At 55.7% G+C, this 18219-nt stretch overlaps 1 protein-coding gene across 1 annotated transcript in view; it reads right to left on the minus strand.

Moving 5' to 3' along the window:
* The window catches only part of SLC24A4 (solute carrier family 24 member 4), a 161265-nt gene extending 144959 nt beyond the window's left edge, over positions 1 to 16306 (minus strand). Inside the window, exons 1-2 of the mRNA XM_075531490.1 lie at positions 16213 to 16306; positions 13605 to 13715 (exon numbers count right to left, since the gene is read on the minus strand). Coding sequence (XP_075387605.1) covers positions 13605 to 13715; positions 16213 to 16291 — 190 coding nt within the window. The 5' untranslated portion in view covers positions 16292 to 16306. The remainder of the gene's footprint in view (positions 1 to 13604; positions 13716 to 16212) is intronic.
* Between the last annotated feature and the right edge of the window lie 1913 nt (positions 16307 to 18219).

An 18219-nucleotide genomic window follows, 5' to 3' on the forward strand; every position in this document is an offset into this window, starting at 1 on the left:
GGGCCAGCTGTGGCAGGTGCCCGGCAGTTCCCCGCCCCCTTGGTTCTGTTCTTTACAAACAACAACAGCATCAACCAATCAAAGCCATCTGACTCCACTGCCTTTGCCCCAGTCGAGCACAGACTCTGTGCTAAATCCCCAAAGCCTCATTACTCACCCAGTGGAGCCCGGTAATCTGAGGAGCTGTTTGTGTTCCCCTTCCCCTCGGACAGCCAGTGGGCGGAGGAGGGCAGCGTTGCTAGTAAGCATTCCTCCAGGTACGGGAGATGAGATGAGGCTGCGGTTTCTCAGGGCACACCAGCAATCTCCCCCATTCTACTGCACACCCCCCACAGCAAGGCCGGACTTCGACAAGCGCCCGAGGCTGGTGCAGGGTAGGGGCATGCAGACCCTCCTGAGCTGCACGGCACTGGGTTCCTCAGGCAGCCACTGTGGGAACCAGGCACTGAGCAGAACCCACTATGGTAGTGGTGGGCTAAGCGGTGGACTGGTCACCCCTGCCCATCGGCAAGGGGCTGACGCGCTCAGTGGGGAGCATTGCCCTGTGTCAGACACAGAGCCTGTCTGGCCCCTGCCCAAGGGGCCCAGTCACCGCACTTGTATTTCTTGCTTTGCCACAAACGGTGAGGCTTGAGGGGCCTCTTCCGTACTGGGCAAGGGTCTGCAGCGAAGCCCTCAGCTTGAGTCTGTCGAGATCTCTGCCGCCCAGGGTGCCACATGGCCGAGCTCGGAGGTTTCCATTTTTAACGTGGTGAGGACCGTTCCCGGAGTTCGGGAGAAAGCCAGTGGGCGCACTTTGGTGTTGGGAGGCCCGCAGTCAGGCGTCGCAAGCAGGGAATCTGGAAGTCACAGGGGAGCAGATGGCCCGGGGAGGAAAGATTGCTACCAGATGGCCCGAGAGTGTGGATAAGGCAAGGGGGAAAAAGAAGTTTGATTGCAAACAAATCCGCATTAGCAACGTACCAAGAAGCAGGCCACACAGATGTTGGCTGTTACAATGAGCAGGCATCCCATGTGGGCCCCCAGCATCTCAACAAAGTGAAGGCTGGAACAGGCTAACTCGCCTTCTTCCAGCCTGGTGATTGGTCATTGAAGATACAGGGAGACCCTCAGTGACGACTCACATCTACATACAGTCTGGCTCCACCTCTGGTGTATTGCAGGGGGCAAATCTTGCAGCATGGGACCTCGTTAAAGTGTTAAAAAAAATCCCCAACATCACGGAAAGGATAATGTCCACCTGCCCCAAGCCATGGTGTGTGCAATCAAGTCACACTCCTGGAAGCCCAAAGAAGAACTGAATGACAGTGGTTGGATGATGGTACTGGCAACGAATATTGAACAGACGCCATTGGAGAGACACCCCCTGGAGGAAGTATGGACAGAGCGCTCCTTGGAAGCGAGTGTGGCAAGACTTGCTCTCATGTACTTTGAGGGGCATGTTATCAGGGGAGGACTCACGCTTGGTAAAGTAGAGGGTAGGGGGAAAGAGGAAGACCCTCGACAAGATGGGGTGACTTGGTGGTTCCAACAATGGGATCCAACCTAACGACGGATGCGAGGGTACAGCTGGGCCAGACAGGGCTTGATACTATTGTCCACCGAGTGCCGAGAGCCGGAACCAACAAGACAGCACCTACCCACCACTAGTACCACCGCTTCTGTCTTGGACTGGGCCCTTAATCTCTCCGGGTCTCCATCTCCTAGTCCGCACAGAACAACGGGGGCGGCTCTCTAAATTAGAGTGGTTTGTAGCTGCCAGTGAGTAAACCACACAGCCTCTGACTGAGGGTGAACGGTGCCCAATGGACTGAGGTGCTGCGCAGTCTTGCACTTTCCTCATCAATCAAGCCTGTGGGATGGATTCCACTGGCTGCTTTTCAGGATGAGGGAAGTCAGTGCCTAGACGGCCCTGAGCATTGTGCCTAAGGATGATGATGACGATGATGCTAGGTGCCAGCCAGTCAATTCTAGCTGTACTTCTTCCAAGACGGATTTGTCTGTGAAAAGTCCATGGCGCTTTCGTTGTTCTTCTCTAGCACAATAATTCAAATGCATCAATTCTTCCTTGGTCTTCCTTATTCGATGTGTAACTTTCACATGAATATAAAGCATGGACAATACCGTGCCTTGGGTCAGGCACACCTTAGTCCTCAAAGTAACATCCTTGATTTTCAACACCGTAAAGAAGTCCTGTGCAGCAGATGTACCTAGCGCAATGAGTCACTTGACCCCTTGACACGAACCTTGATGGTGGATCCAAGCGAGACAAAATCCCTGACAACTGAAATCTCTTCGTCGTTCATCATAACGTTACCTACTCTTCCAGGAGTGAGCTCTTTGCTCTTCTTTACATTAAGTTGTGACCCATACTGAAGGCTGCAATTCTTGACCTTCAACATGGACTGCGGTGACAGCACCTACCATGTGCAGGAGTTATCGTCACATGGCAGGTGTTATCATCATAATCCACATTGAAGATGAAAGACTGCAACCTTACGTACAGGTGGAGCCCTGGTGGTGTGGTGATTACACATTGGGCTGTGATCCAAACGGTCGGCGGTTCTAAACCACCCGCAGCTCCTCGGGAGAAAGACTGGGCTTTCTACTCCCATAAACAGTTACAATCTCGGGAACCCATAGGGAGTCATTGTGAGTCAGCATGGATTTGATGGGAGTGGCAGTGAGGCCCTGAAGTACAAACTCCTGCACACCCAGGGGCCACCTCGCACACAGAAGTGTGTCCAGGGAAAGGCAGGGAGAACCCTGGGCCCCGGTGAGCAGTCTCTTGGCCATGGCAGTGTCTGAGGCCAGTTGGGAGAGATCATTCAGCAATCCAACAAAAGGGAAAGCCAGGGACTTGCCGTCCCAAGGCCACGCCTCTGCCCTCCCAGCACAAAGGAAGTTGGAGCTACTCTTCTGCTCAATTTACAACAGGGAAAAGCTGCCGCCGCCCAGGCGGTTATATAACGTGCCTGAAGTCACACGGCGGGGAAGTGGCATGCTGGGACTCAAACCCACATGTCTGCCTTCACCTCCACACACTGCCTGCCGCCCACCCCCAAGAAAGAGCGGCTGCCTGCTCGGCTGGGAATCTTCTCTGGCTGCTGGATGCCTGCGTGCGTAGTCAGTGACACCCCCTTCATCGTTGAGAAAGAAAAAGGCAAGAGCCCTCAGGCAGGGGCTTGGTGGAGCCAAGACTAGACCTCAGACCTTGACTCACTGGATGAGTGTCTTCATCCCCATGCCCCACAGTAGGATGGAAGAGGCCAGGGATTGGAGGTCACTGTCCCACATGGTGGCCCTGCCAGCCTGCCTCGAGCAGTCACCCAGTCCTTGAGAGATGGTCGGTCCTAAGAAGCGCCCTCCCTGGGCAGTCCCTGCCTCTCCCAGGCAGGCTGAGCTGTGACCTCCCTGCCCACAGAAACAAGGCCGACGTCATTCATTTGTGTCACCTTGGCTGAAACTTCCATTTCCACAAAGGACAGGTGTGTGGCAGCACTCCCCGCCCCGAAGCCTGCGGGTGCCATTTCCCATTTCCCAGCAACACGTGTGCAGACAACCTCCTCTCTCTGAGCCATGAGGAGACCACCCCACACCGTTCGCCCTCCCGTCCCCACTGCACGCTCACTGAGCCGCATGGCTTCGCTCTGGCTTTCACAGGCACGGGGACCCAAGTGCTTAGTGTGGCTTGCTTCCTGGAGATGCCCGCTCTCTTGCCGTGGTCTGGAACAGAACCTGCAGGTTCACTGAGGTGCCCTGTAAGGCCAAGCCTTCCTTTTCCAGCTCAGGATGTGTTTTTCCATAGCAACCCGTGATGGGTCTCATGAGCCTACAGAAGGGGCCTTCCCAGCAGGCTTCGGTCCAAAGGCCCTCAGCTCCCCACCCACGTGTCCTGGTGGGTCTGGGTCCCATCCTCCTCCCTCCTTCCCCTGCTCCTTCTGAAGCTGGCTGCCCTCTACGGTCTGCCCTCCTGCTCAGCCCCCTCAGCGCCAGCTCATGGGCAAAGTCCAGCCTCCACCAGGGCTCCACCCCCTCCCAGCCCCTGGTGGGCATCAGGCTTGGTAAAGTAGAGGGTCAATAAGAAAAAGACGACCCTAGACAAGATGGAGTGGCACGGTGGTTCCAACAACAGGCTCAGACATGAAGCAGCGGGCCCTTACCCCAGCTCTGGGAGGCCCCTCCCTCACCTGAGCCCCCTCCCCTGAAATGCTGTGACATCATCAAGGCCTTCTCACCCTCCTCTCCAGTCTCCCGACTGTGGACACAGACAGGCACCAGATCACTGCACTATATGGCGGAAGGGCATAGCCAATCATGATGAAGCAGATTGTAATGGAGCCCTGGTGGAGCACTGATTAAGCTAACCACCAGGGTGCCAGTTCAACCCACCCAGAGGCTCCTCGGAGAGAAGACCAGGCGATTGGCTCCGATCGATCACCAACCGTCCCAACCCGCTGCTATCAAGCCGATTCCCACTCAGAGTGCGCTATACAGGCTCGGGGCTGTCAGTCTTTAGACGAACAGACAGCTTCATCTTTCCCGTGGAGTGGCCGGTGGTCTTGAACCACCCACCCTGGGATTAGCAGTCCAACGCTTTCCCAACAGTGCCATCCCAGCCCAGGAAGCCCCATGGGGCAGCCTTACTCTATCTTATGGGGCAACTTGGAACTTGGGTTGGATTCAACTCAGCAACCCCCAACAACCACCACCCACCGCTGCCAGGTCAATTCCTGCTCCTGGGGGCCCCCTGGGCCCGTGCAGACGAAAGCAGACCGCCTAGCCTTTCTCCAGGGGAGCACCGGGAACAGTAGATTCAAACCTTTCAGTTGGCAGCCCAAAGCTCCTCCCACTGCACCACCAGGGCTCCTGGCAACAATGAGGGAGGATCCAATCCTCCACATGTGGGCGGAACAAACCAAGCCACTCACTCACTCTCTGTGTGAACTTGAGCTATTTGCAGGAAACCCAAGTCAACATGGGTGATCAAAGGGAAGGCTAACCACTGGCATTCAAATTCTGGACTTTGGAAAGGCAATGGAAGAATGGGGAGACACACCCACTCCCAGGGAAATAACCAGAATGCGCTCACGCGCCCGCACACACACACAAACTCACTACCATCGCGTCCACGTTCACTCGGTCACTCCATAGGACAGGATAGTGCTGCCTTAGTGGGTTTCCAAGACTGTCATTTTTAGCTCAAGTATAAAGCCTCGTCTTTCTCCTGCAGAGTAGAGGGTAGTTTTGAACTGTTGACTTGTGGTTTGAAACCTGTTAGGCTGCCAGCTTCCTTAAAATGTACCCTAACAGCTGATCATGAGGAGTGAGGCAAAGATCACGGCTTTTCTACCTCGGAGGCGAGGTCTACAAGCTGTCACCCTTCTGCATCCCAATCCTCCAAAGAGAAAAACAACAAAACAAAACAAGAAGTTTGCTTCCAGAAGAGAAAGGGGGGGAGGATATATATATATATATATATATATATATATTTTAATGTCTGGTCAGATGCTGCTTACTTCTTCACCTGTCCTCGTCAACTCCAACTGACAGATAAGTTACTGGCACCTACTATGCACCAGGCACGCTGAGTAAATCCTCGGGCTGATAACTAATCGCAAGGTCTGTGCTTCAAACTCACCCACCAGCCGCTCCGTAGGGAAGAGGCTGTCTTCTCCCCTAAAGGATTCCAGGCTCAGAACCCACAGACGCAGTTGGAGAACATCTCACAGAGTTGCCATGAACTGGGAGAGATCCCATGGCAGTGGGTAGACACCGGGCATTGTATCCTGTCCAGGGTAGGTAGGGAAAATGTCCTACCCTGAAAGCAGAAGCCAGTGCCTGGACACGTGACTCTTAAGTGTCAAGCAGTGGGCAGTGGCTCATTTATCTCGTCTGACCCTAACAACCCTGCATAGTAGATCCAACGATCACCCCTAAACCAGCTACTGTCAAGGCAGTTCCAACTTATGGTTCCAACTGCATGTCACTGTAGGATGATGCTCAACAGGGTTATCAGCTGATCGCCAGTTCTTTCTTCCCTGGTGCTTCTAGGTGAGCTTGAACCTCCAACCTTTAGGTTCGCAGCTGGGCACATTAACCGGTTAGTGTCAGCCCCTCTTGTCCGGGGTCTTCCTCTTTTTCTCTGCCCCTATCCTTGAACAATTCCGATGTCCTTCTACACCAGTGGGTCTCAACCTTCCTAATGCCAAGACCCTTTCATACAGTGCCTCATGTGGTGGTGACCCCCCAACCATACAATTATTATTGTTGCTACTTTATCACTGTCATTTTGCTACTGTTATGAATCATCATGTAAATATCTGATAGGCAGGGTGTATTTTCATTGTTACAAATTGAACATAATTAAAGCATAGTGATTAATCACAAAAACAATATGTAATTATTTATTGTGAAATCTTTATTTCTAACGACAAATAAATGAAATTTTGTCTTGAAGCATGGTGTAGCATGGGTAAACAGTCTTCACGCTGGGGATTCATAGGTAGGTGTATCTGCATGTGGGTGGACCCACCTGGAGACGGATAGAGGAGTGGTGTCTCGGTTCCTGAGAGCATCAGAAATATGTGTTTTCTGATGATTTTAGGCAACTCCTGTGAAAGGGTCATTCGACCCCCAAAGAAGTTGCAACCCACAGGTTGAGAACCACTGTTCTACATGGACCAGTCTGTCCAGACAACATGTTCAAACAAAGTCTCCACATCCTTACCTCTAAAAAGCATCTAGCTGCCTCTCTCCCAGACCCGGTTGTCTGCTTTCAGCAGTCGGAGGTACTGTCCACGACCCCACCACCATCATTCAAATGCATCTCTTCTCCCATTTGAGTCCATTAGTATCTCCATTCTGAAAGAAACCCTGATGGGAACGCAGCCAAGATCTCAGCTACAAACGCAAGGAGAGTGATTCAACCCCACCAGTCACTCAGCTTTGAACCCTACCCCCCACCGCCCCCAGGCAGATCTCCTCTGCCCTAGAGAGCCACTAGGAGTTGGGATGCGGGTGGTCGCAAGGGGTTGTGTTGGGTTTAATCCCCATTTTACAGATTAAAAAAATAGATGCAGGCCTTCCCCTCGAATAGTCTGGAAGTCAGGGGAGAAAAACAAAGTAAACAATTCCCCAAATAAAACCCAACAACGGCAGGGAGTCCATTCCAACCCAGAATGACTCTTTCGGGCAACAGAGAACTGACTTGGAGGATTTCTGAGACTGCTAGCTCTTTTTGGGAGCAGAAAGCCTCCTCTTTCATCCTTGGAGTAGCTGTTGGATTCGAACTGCTGACCCTGTGGTTAGCAGTCCAACATGTAACCATCTATATCATCAGATGTAGAATTAGTGGCCTGCCAAGAGCTGAGTGGAACCACCTTGACCACAAATGAATGACGCAAGGGCAACTTGGACTGAGTAGTGAGCAGAGGGATCTGAGGGAGCAGGAACGGTTTGGGGTGCAGAGTCCACCCTCATGTTTCTGCTCTCACAGGCAGCCACCCGTGTTGTCAGGAGTTCCCCAAGTGGCCACCACCTGCGGGCCAGGACTGAGAAGAAACAGACTCCATCCTGAGCTGTTATCTAAGGCCAGGTGCCAGCAGGGAGGGGTGTGTGGAATCAGGGGGCTGACACCCACACAGTCCCATTTCCACACCTCTCACAGAGGGGCCCACTTCCTTTTCCAGGGCTTCGTCTGCACAGAGCAGGCAATCATAAGAGCACAAGCCCACAGGCTCAGTCACGCCTGGAAATCTCGGGGCCAGAGGGTGGGGGTGGGAGTCAAGTGATGAATTTTCCACAACAGCACTAGCCCGAAATGACTTTTTTTCACTAGCTTCCCTCCATTAAAAAAAAAAAAACGTTTTCAGGAAGATCCCTACGTTAAACAAAGTATTAGCTTTTGTGCAGCATTCAAATATTTGCTGAGCCCCTACCACGTGGCAGGAGTGTTTCTGGCCCAGGGCTTCTGACCTGAGTCCACATGAGAATCACAGGGATCTCCTGAAGGGATTCTGACGCAGGGGAAGTCTTGGGTGGGGCCCAAGATGCTGCCTTCCCAGCGACTTCCCAGCATCCCTCGCTGCCCTCAGCTCCATTCTACCTCCCGGCTTCCCTATGCACAGAGCAGAATTGCCCCTGTTGGTTTTCTCTGAGACTGTCACTCTTTAAAGGAGCGGAAAGTCTCTTCTACTGAGGATCGGCTGGTGGTTTTGAACAGCTGACCTTGCAGTTGGCAGCCCCGCACATAGCCCCAGCACACCATGGGGGCTCCCTCGACATCCCTCGCTCACTGACATAGAGTCTATTCCGGCTCCTACTGGTCCTACAGGATAGCATAGAGTTGTCCCTTGGGGGTTGTTGGGGTGCAAACCTGTTTGAGAGGAGGAAGCCCAGGTTTCTCCCTCAGAGCACCGGACAGGTTCAAACCACCGACTTTGTGGTTAGAAGCTCAAAATGCGTATCGCAGTTCCCTCCAGCATCCCTAGGTGATGCACAGTGGTTGGTAACCAATAACCGAAAGGTCGGCAGTTCAAACTCGACCTCCGAAGAAAAGTCCTGGCAATTTGCTTCTGTTAAATTACAGCCAAACGCCCCCCACCCCACCCCAAAATACAACCCCACACGGAGCAATTCTTCTCTGCACCCTTGGGGTCCACAGGACAGAACCAGCGTGTTCTAGCAGCAGCAGCACAAAGCCAGCAGATCTCTGGCGGTCACATTTTGAGCAGAAGGGAGCCTCCGCTTCCTAAGCTTCCCCTCGGGCTTCATCCTCGCATGGCCCCAGGCCGGGAGGAAAGCAGGCCTCTGGAGTGGAGCCTGGCATTCTTTAACCACAGCAACGTCTCCAGGTGATTCTGACGTGAAGCCAGAGTAGGGGCCATTCCTCTTCTGACACCACTTGTCCCCCGTCCCCACTTCCTTTTCTTGTCTGTCCCTGTCACCCTGCGTCATTTCAGAGGTGACACAGGACGTGAGGGAGGAAGCTTGGAGAGGAGCGATGGTGGACACCATGGAGTCAGCGCAAACTCACTGCCATCGAGCGACCGTTCAGGACCGACCAGAATGGCCCCGTGAGTTCCCGTGACTGTAACTACTACAGGGCCAGTCAGCCCCTTCTTCCCCCACCGTCGAATAGGCTAGGTGCATTCAAATACCGCTCCGCCGTGTGAACCCACGCAAGTCACCGTCCCCTCTGAACCTCAGCGCCATCGTCGGTAAGACAGGGATGGTCGGAATGTGTCTCACTCGTTGGGCTGATGGGAAGGTTAAGTTTACAGGTGTGTGTGTCGCAGGCTAAGCAAGCGGAGGCGCTGCCTCTCACTCTCTGGTACCTTGCTGGGCATTTTGCAGTTGGGTTGCTGACCACAAGGCCAGCCATTCGAAACCACCAGCTGCTTTTTGGGAGAAAGATGAGGTTTTGTTACTCCCATGAAGATTCACAGTCTCGGAACCCCACAGGGGCGGTTCTGCCCTGTCCTGTAGGGTCACTGTAAGTCTGGACGACAATGAGAATGCTTTTATTACTTGTGGATCCCGAGCCAACCAATGGGCTCTGCTGCTTAATAGCGAAGGGGTCTAGAGCTTAACTGGAGGCCAGTGTGCAAGGAGCTAGGTAGCTCTCAGGAGGAGACAGAAGATGAGTAATGTATTAACTTCCGAACCAGACCGGTGATACAGATCTGCTGCTGCTGCTGAGTCAGTTCTGACCTGTAGTGACCCCCGAGGGTGACAGAGTACATCTGCTCCTCACATTCTCTTTGCCCTTCTCTCGACCAAGGAAGATTTCCAGGACGCTCTTCCTCGGCACTCACTCGGGGGTGGGCTCCAAATGACAACCTGTCGACTGGCAGCCGACTGCAGCCACTTGTGCCATCCAGGGAATGACATCGGCTGGTGACATATCGACAATAGAGGGTGGAAAGGTAGGGAGGCTGGGGGCGGGAAGCGGGCACGCTGAGCGGTCAGGACAGGGAAGGCTCGTTATGCTGGGACACAAATAATGAGTCAGAAAGACCAAAATCGGGATCTGCCAAGAGCTCGCTCGCCACAGAGTCTTAGCACGGCCCTTGGTTCTACTCAGACCCCTGAGAAGTCACTCCAGGCTCACTCACTTCTGACTCACAGTGACCCCCAAGGTCAGTGGAGCACCGCCCCATCGGTTCACAAGACTGACTCTTTGCGGGAGTGGGAACCGCTGCTGGTTTCGAACACCCGGCCCTGCAGCCTCGTGTGTAATGGCTGTGCCACCTAGGTGTCCCTAACCAAGTCACAGGCCACGGGAAATGGTGGGTGGCCCTGCCCTGGAGAGGCTGGCAGAGATGTGAAGGACAGCGGGTTGAACCCTGCCTGTGGTGGACGTGCCCACCCTTTGACTGAACAAAGCCCCAGCTCCATACTCCCTCACCACACACGGACCTCCCCTTGGATGGCTAGGAGCACAAGGCTCAAGGGCCATGTGAGAATTCTCCCCCGCCCCCCACTTTCTAGGGAGACAACACTCAGTGGTAGGAAAGAGGGCAGCCATCGGACACAGTGGCCCTCTGTCCCTCTGTGCTCTGTCTACCTCAAAAGCAGTCTCCCGGCTGGGTCCTGTGGTGAACCCCAGCTTATCTGCAGGAGAGAGGAGCTTCTGTCTCCTCCTTCCGGAGAGGGAGCCTGTGTCCGAGGTCTAAGCCAGGCCTGGGTGGCCAACAGTTGGACCAGGATGCACCCATGACCCCAGCCAATGCAACCAGCCAAACTTCCCTAGTTCTGCACCGGCAACCCAGTCACAGTGCCCTCCTGCCCAGCATTTCCAGGAAGGAAGGAAAAAAGGAAGGAAGGAAGGAAGGAAGGAAGCAGGGCCTGTACAGCTACGTCCTGTGCCAGAGAAGCCCAGACAGACAGGCCTGGAGATGCAACCCCCTCCGCACTTCGGACCCTACTCTTTCTGCAACGGAACCAACAAACACTTTCATGTGCTGAGCCCAGTTTGGGGAGGTTTACTGTCACTGCAAGAAGGCCCACCTCATCTAGATCCCAAAAAAGATGGCACAGAACTGCCTGGGGCCACTCACCCACCCCAAAGACCCAGGGACCACCCAGGGGGCTGCTCAGTGGGCAGCTTCGCAGTCGTCATCGCTCGGAACTGTCCCCAAGTTTAGATCTCTCCCATTGCTTTGACGGGATAGTAAGCCAGCTCACAGGTGAGGCTGCAACTCAGACCTTTTTAGACCTCCCCCACCCCGCCCCATGTGCCCAGTGGAACTGGACACACAGCAGGTGCTTGTTACATTAAAAAACAACAACAACAACAAAGTCAAGTCCAATTCCTGGCAGCCCCGTCTGCACAGAGTGGAACTGCCCCTGTAAGATGTTCACGGCCGTGACCTTTAGGAAGCCAATTGCTAGACATTTTTATAAGACAATTCTGTGGGACGGGCCTTGAACCTCCAACCTTGTGGTTTGTAGGTGTGTGTCTTCTGGACTGCGCCACTCCTCCTTGAGGAACAGAAATGGGGTGGACCATTTCCGGCTCCAGGGACAAGGAGGCCAGAAAGATTGCTGGGCCTCGGCTCAGCCCAAACTGGAGATGGAGCTGGGGGCAGGTGCGCCGGGGTCGGGAGGCATGCGTCTGGAGCCAGAAGCCCTGGGAGAGATGCTGCTCTTGGGAAATCACGCATCTCCTGAGCTTCGCTATTCTCATCTTTGCAGAAAGGCTGTCAGGGATGGAGTGCTGAAGGCATCACAACGCGCCTTCATGTCTTCATTCGACCTTTACTTACCGGCCAAGACCTCCTTCGGGGCCAGGCCCCACCACAGCATCACACAACACATGGTGCGAATTTTCTCTGCAGCTCAAGAGAGAGACATTGTTCTTCTCCCTGCTCTGGTTCCCGCTCCCCAAGAGTCAGCACTCCCTATCAACCGACTGCTGGCGCATTCTCATGCCTGGGTTTTTGAGCAGAAAGCTCAGCAAGGAGATGAGGGGGCATGGGGCTCTGTGAAGTCAAAGTGCTCAGACTCCTCCTCTCATGGTTTGGATGTGTCAGCAGGGGGTGCAGCCCCGGGAGCAGGTGAGTCGCAGGGTCCACACCAAAAAAGGCAGACCCTCAGTGACACCGTGGCGGCAACTATGGGCTTCAAGGGAACAAGGGTGAGCATGGCACAGGCCTGGGCAGTTTCGCTCCGCTGGGCACAGAGTTGAACCACCTCCTAGGAAATGGGCCCTGCACTGTTGGGCTCAGACCCTGTGTGACAAAGGCGACCCAAGAGGGACAGGGCCAGCCCACGGCCAGTGAAAGAGGCACCAACTAGAAATGCGCTCACGGGGTTCTTGACTTAGGGTAGCTACATGTTCCTTACGTGGTTGCTGCCAATCCTAGTGCTCAGGACCCCGGGGACCCCAGGCTGGGAGCCCCAGCCCCAGGCACGTGGTAGACCAGAACAAACACCCACCCCTTCTATCTGAGAAAGACAGTGTACTGGCGGGAGCTAATGGACAGGACGGGTCCAGTGCTTGCTGTCACCGGCACCCATGAGGGTGGTCTCAGGACAGGAAGGTCCATGTGCAGAGGGAGTCCTGACATCTTGGATCTGCCTCTGCAGATCCAGGGTCATCCCTACACTCTGGAATCCCCAAGAGAAACCTGAAGTACATCACAGTGCCCTTCAACCAAAACACGGTGCAGAATTTCAAATCCACAACAGAATCCCAAATCCCCCACTGAACCTGTTCCCGAACCCCACCCCCGCCCCTCGAGTCTGAGGCTATGTGAGATCCAGACACTACTGCCCCGAGGTCACCTTTAAACTTCAAACTCCCAAACTCCCCCCCGCCCCCGCCGCCCCTCCCGAGCCCCAGACGTCTTCTTAAGGGCAGAGAGAGAAAGAGAGAGAGAGAAATTCTCTTCATTAGCAGGGACCTCTGCTTTGAGTGCTGGGCTCCTTTAAAGAATTATTATCTATGTGAGATCACATTGAAGCGTTGTGGGGGAAACTTAGGGGACAGCGAGGTGGTGGAATTGCACAGCCTGAAGAATGGAACCGGCACTGCTGAGAAGTACGTGCTGAAATTGTTGAACTAGTGCATCTTTAAAAACAAACGGACACACTTAAAATAGCTACCTCCCTGGGTGGGCAATTTCTCTCCTCCAAGGTGCAACACCCCCAGGAGTTTCCATTCCAGAGGAGTGGCCCCAGGGCGACAGAGTGTCCTATCCCTGCAGCAGCCCAGCAGGTCCCAAGTGGGTGGGTCAGCCCCGAGTGCCATCCACCCTGAGCCAGCCCAGAGGACTGGCTGCCCAGACTGGCTGCCCAGCAAGCCCCAGTGAAGGCAAACAAAGACTGGCTGGCGAGCAGGCCAAATGTGGAGAGTGGGGAGAGCACTTTGTCTGTGGGAGCTTTTGTGAGAACACAAATACAGGTTTTAAACTCTCGAGTGTGACCTTTCCAGTTGTGGATAAAGTAAGCACTTGAGTTGCTTAGCAGCACGGCTGATTGATACCTTTCCACACTGGCAGCCACCCTTCCCCACCTCTCCCAGCTCCGGCTGCACCTGTCCACGCCATGGGTGTCCCTAGGCCAGATGCCTTGGGAGAACAGGAGAGATTTCTTACCGGGCAGTGTGCAGTTCTTCGCTGCCTGTGTCTCATTCACTGGTGCCATCAGCTTCCGATTTCTCCAGGAGTCTGGCAGGACAGGTTTGCTAGCAGAAGCCGTTTTATGCCCTGGGTTGAAAAATAAGGCCATGTGGTCCCCGCATCCTCACACCTGACCTCGCACATGTGTGTCACCCCTGTGTGTCTCTCCCTGCAGGGCAGGATACCACCAGGGGAAGCGGGGCCCACTACTGCTCAGCCACCAGGTCGTTTCCTGAATCTGGCTCATGGTTTCTGGTTCCAGATGGGTCGATAAGATGTGATCTGACTTTGGGACAAGATCTTCCCTGACCTACTGCCACTCAGAGGTGAGATAGAGGGTTGGATCCACCCAGTTGCTATCAGGTTCGCTCTGAGTCACAGTCACTCTCTGGTTATCAGGGGAGAACTGTACTCCATGGGGCTCGCAGCAGCTGATTCGGAGAGGATGCGACTGCCAGACCTTGCTTCCCTGGCAGCTCTGGGCAAACCGGATGTGTTCGGTGAGCAGCTAAGTGTGCGCATCCTGTACGTCAGTCACCCAGGAATGCCAGGGCCTGAAGCCCTCCTGCCATCAGGCTGAGTCTGCTTCATAGGGAGCCTATTTACAAGACTGCATATCTGTATGCAAGGAGCCATGGTGGTGTCGTGGTAATGCATTGGGCTGCAATTGACAGTTCAAAACCAGCAGCAGTTCCTCGGGAGAAAGATTGGGCTTTCCACTCCCGTGGACAGCTACAGTCTCGGAAACCCACAGGGGCTCGATATGAGTCAGCATTGACTCCGTGGCAGTTTTACTTCGTTGTTGGTTTGTTTAAATCTGTTTAAGGGCAGATAGCCTCATCTTTCTCCCAAGGAGTGGTCGGTGGGTTTGAACCTCCAGTCTTACCATTAGCAGCCCAACACCTAACCCCTAGCACCAGCAGGGTCTGCAGAGGCCACCATGAAGTGCTCTTCTAGTAAGCACACTGTGGCAGAGCCTGCCAACAGAAAGGTGAGCGGGCAAGCAGGTAGAGAGAGGAGGCTGGTGGTAACTGGCCCAGTGCTTGCCACACCTGAACCGGTGCACACATCACCTTCGGATGTGAAAATGCAGATTCAGATCCCATAGGTCTGGGTTGGGGGCTCCGATTCTGCACTTCTAACAAGCTCCCAGGTGATGCTGACGCTCTAAGGATTATACTTGACTAACCAGGGAAGGGTGCCGTGCCGGTGACCAAGGGGTGGGGGTGGGGGGTGTATATTCCTAAAGCTAATTCCCGATCTAGCAAGTAAGGAAGGCTTGCTGCCTTCCCAAGCTTTCTTCATTGTCTCTCCCAACGCACACCCAGCTCCGGCTGCGTAATAACGCCTCTTCTACATTGCTGACATCTAAGAGCCTCTAAGTATTTTGTTATTTCTGGCGTGGGTAATTGAGGGGAAAACACACACAGACGTGCCCAATTGCAAAGCTCCAGGTATTAAGATGTTCAAATAACCCTTCTGGGCTTCTGCTGGAAGAGGCCCATTTTAACTCTGTTGCCTCAAACCTTCAGCTGGAGCTCAGAAAGGCACTTTTTTTTTTCAAGTTCCATCAAGGTGCACATGTTTTTTTTAACCTGTCACCTAAACCTCCTGGGTTTCTAGATTCAGGTGACCATTCTAATTGCTCAAGAAGGTGCCACAGACAGGCCACTACAACACTGTTATGTTGAGGTTTCTACATCACCCACATTTCTTCTTAATGGGGGGGGGGGGAGGAAGATCAGTGCATCCACCTCTGAACATGAGTTAAAAGGATGCGACTGGAGGTCTCACAGGCGCTCACATCCCCATGAAGACACATTTCTGCGGCTTTCTCCCTTGCCTCTGCTCCATCTCAAATGTGCACCTCCCAGGTATCTTCTGGGGGAAAAGGAGGAGGTGGAGGTGTGGATGGTGTGGTACAGACTCCAGCGCTCTCCTCCCGTGAGGATTAAGCCGAGTTGAGAGGAGTGACGGTGAAACACGGAAGCAATCCCCAGCGAGTATGAACTACCCCACACTTTTAGGTTTAGGGGAGGACACGACAGGAAGGGCACCCAGAGGGCCCCCTGCACCTAGGCAAAGTCCAGGGGTGGGCGGAGAAGCACGACAGACCCCTATCTCTGAAGCAGGGTTTTCCAGGGGCACAAAGCACAACCCTCTGAGCAGGCGAGGGAACCACTTCGTTCCTGCCCTCCCCAGACCAGGGAACTCCGCTCCTGGACCCCACGGCTAACATGGCCCTTCCCCAGTGCACTCTGGGCAGAACTCGGGCACTGAGGGGCAGGTAGTTCAGGTCTCCACTTCACTGTAACAGCCCAGTTGTCCCGACCTAGGCCCCCAGGGACCCGCACAGCAGCTCAGGGGAGCCAGCGTCACAGCTCAGCGGGCGGATACCAGCCCTCGGGTGCCCTCCACCTGCCCTGCGGGGAGGGAACTGGATGTGCCCTTGAGACTCAGTTGGAGAGAAGGGGGTGACATCTAGGATCTGGCCCGCCAGCTTCCCAGCCCAAACCCCCAACTCCTGGGGCAGGAGCGGGGCAGGGGTGGGGGGAGAGGGGAGAAGCCTGCAGCCACCACCTACCCAAGCTGCTGAAGAGGCCAGACGCACAGCACACCAGAGCCAGCACAGCACACACGAAGCCAACTTGCTGCGGCAGCATCTCTCGCCTCCTGCGAACTTTGCGAGGTCCGAGGGGGGCGAGGGGCGCCATCCCGAGGCGCCTGGGTGCAGTCCCCGCGAGGGAACAGAGGTCGCAGTTGCAGGGGTCCCCTCAGTAGCAGTGCGGCACTAGAACTGAAGCGGGCGACTCAGGGCTCAGAGGCGAGGGGCTTCGGGCCAAAGCCTCATGGCCCGCAGGCGAGATGGACCCAGGGAACCAGGACGGGCACGAGGCGGTGGAGCGTGCAGCAGCGCCTGGGCTTAGAGTCCCGCACACGGCGTGCGCGCTGCGCGCACCATGGCTCCCGAGTGAAGAGGCGACGCCGGCGCGGTGGCGCTGGCGGCGCTGGTTCGCAGGGCTGGCGCAGTCCCCGCGCTGGAGCCGCTACCTGGTCGCTCCGCTTCCGCGTGCTCGCCCGGGGGCGCCCGCGGGGTTCTCTCAATGCGCCCCCGCGCCCCGCGACCCCGCGACACCCCGCAGCATTCTCCCCGTCCAAGTTTGACTGCGGCCGCGCAGTGCGCCGCGGGGCTCCCCTGCTGGCTGGCGAGTCAAGCCCAGGCAGCCGGCTGTGCACTGGGGGGAGGAGGGCTGGACGCGCGGGACCGGGTGACCGTCGCCGCGGGCGGCCTCGGCTTGGGCACTGGACGCAGGAGCTCGCCTCGGGAACTTTCTCTCCGACTCCTAGGCTGCCGGCGCCTGCGTCTGCGAGGCGGTGGCGCCTCCGTTTCTCCTCCCCTGCTCCTGCCTCTCCCCTCCCTCCCCAGCACGTGTACGCCTCCCCTGGGGCGCCCTCGCCCGCGCGCTCCGCCCTCCGCCCCCGCCCTCCCCCCCGCCCCCGGTTCCACTACGACCAACGTGACCCCCACACCCCCCTCCCGCTCTCTCTCCCCTCCCCTCGCAGCGGGAGCAGCCTTTCCTGTCCCCTCCCAGGCTGCTGCAGGTACAGCCAGAGACCCTGAGAGAAAAGGGGTTTCTATGGTGCTGCCGCTGCTGTCTGAGCTCTCCACCACACCCCAGTGACCCGATCCCCCACCCCTACATCAACCCCCGGGGCGGGAGAGGCCCGAGGTGACCAGGCGGAGCGGTGCTAGCGCTCAGGCTCGCGCCAAGCCCGCGGGCGCCCGCGCGCGCCCAGCCTGGTCCCCGCGGGGCTCCCGCGACGCGCGGGGGCGCGACGCCGGAGGGCGAGAAGAATGCTAGCGACCCGGCGGCGGGAGGGGAGAGACCCCAGAGTTCCGCGGCCCTGGAGCTTTCGTTTACTGCTTGATAGGGCTTTCTGGTTTTGCTGAATTTTTCTTTCCCTCCTCCCCAGGTCCCGTGTAAATGCTTTGAAAATGGGGCAGGAGAGCTGCCAGCAGTGGAGCGCAGTCCGGGTGCAAGCAGGTGGAGGGAACTTGAGCCAGAGGGCCAGAGCCTGCCAGGCGTGGTGACAAGCCCAGGAACGTACTCCACGCCTCCATTTCGAGTCTACTATGGGTTAAGGCCCCAGAAGAGCCTTTTGGGAAGAAGGCCAGGTCTGATGAGTGAAATAAACGCATACCTACTGTGTGTGGACTCTGTGCCAAGCAGCCAGCCCGGGAACAAAGCAAAACAAACGGCATGGGGAGACCCCGCCCCTGCTTTCAAGGAACCTAAAGTACTCCGGAGGGGACTGCCTGCCCGTTCTACTATTTGGCGACTCAGGAGGTGCTCAGCTGGTGTCCTGCCACTCCTGGGCGCTTGTAGGAAATGCAGGTTCTCAGGCCAGGCCCGGCAGAGTCAGAATCTGCATTTTAGAACCAGATCTGACCTCCCACCCCCACCCCACAGTCTGTGTCCATCAGATGTGTGAAGCCCCGCCCCTCTGAGCCCGACCTGTTGCGTCTAGCTGGTCACTACCTTCGAGGTTCCCTTGGGACTTGATGAGGCGGGAGCCCTGTGTCTTGTTA

The sequence above is a fragment of the Tenrec ecaudatus genome, chromosome 14 (genome assembly GCF_050624435.1).
Source record: "Tenrec ecaudatus isolate mTenEca1 chromosome 14, mTenEca1.hap1, whole genome shotgun sequence".
Classification (NCBI taxonomy): domain Eukaryota; kingdom Metazoa; phylum Chordata; class Mammalia; order Afrosoricida; family Tenrecidae; genus Tenrec; species Tenrec ecaudatus.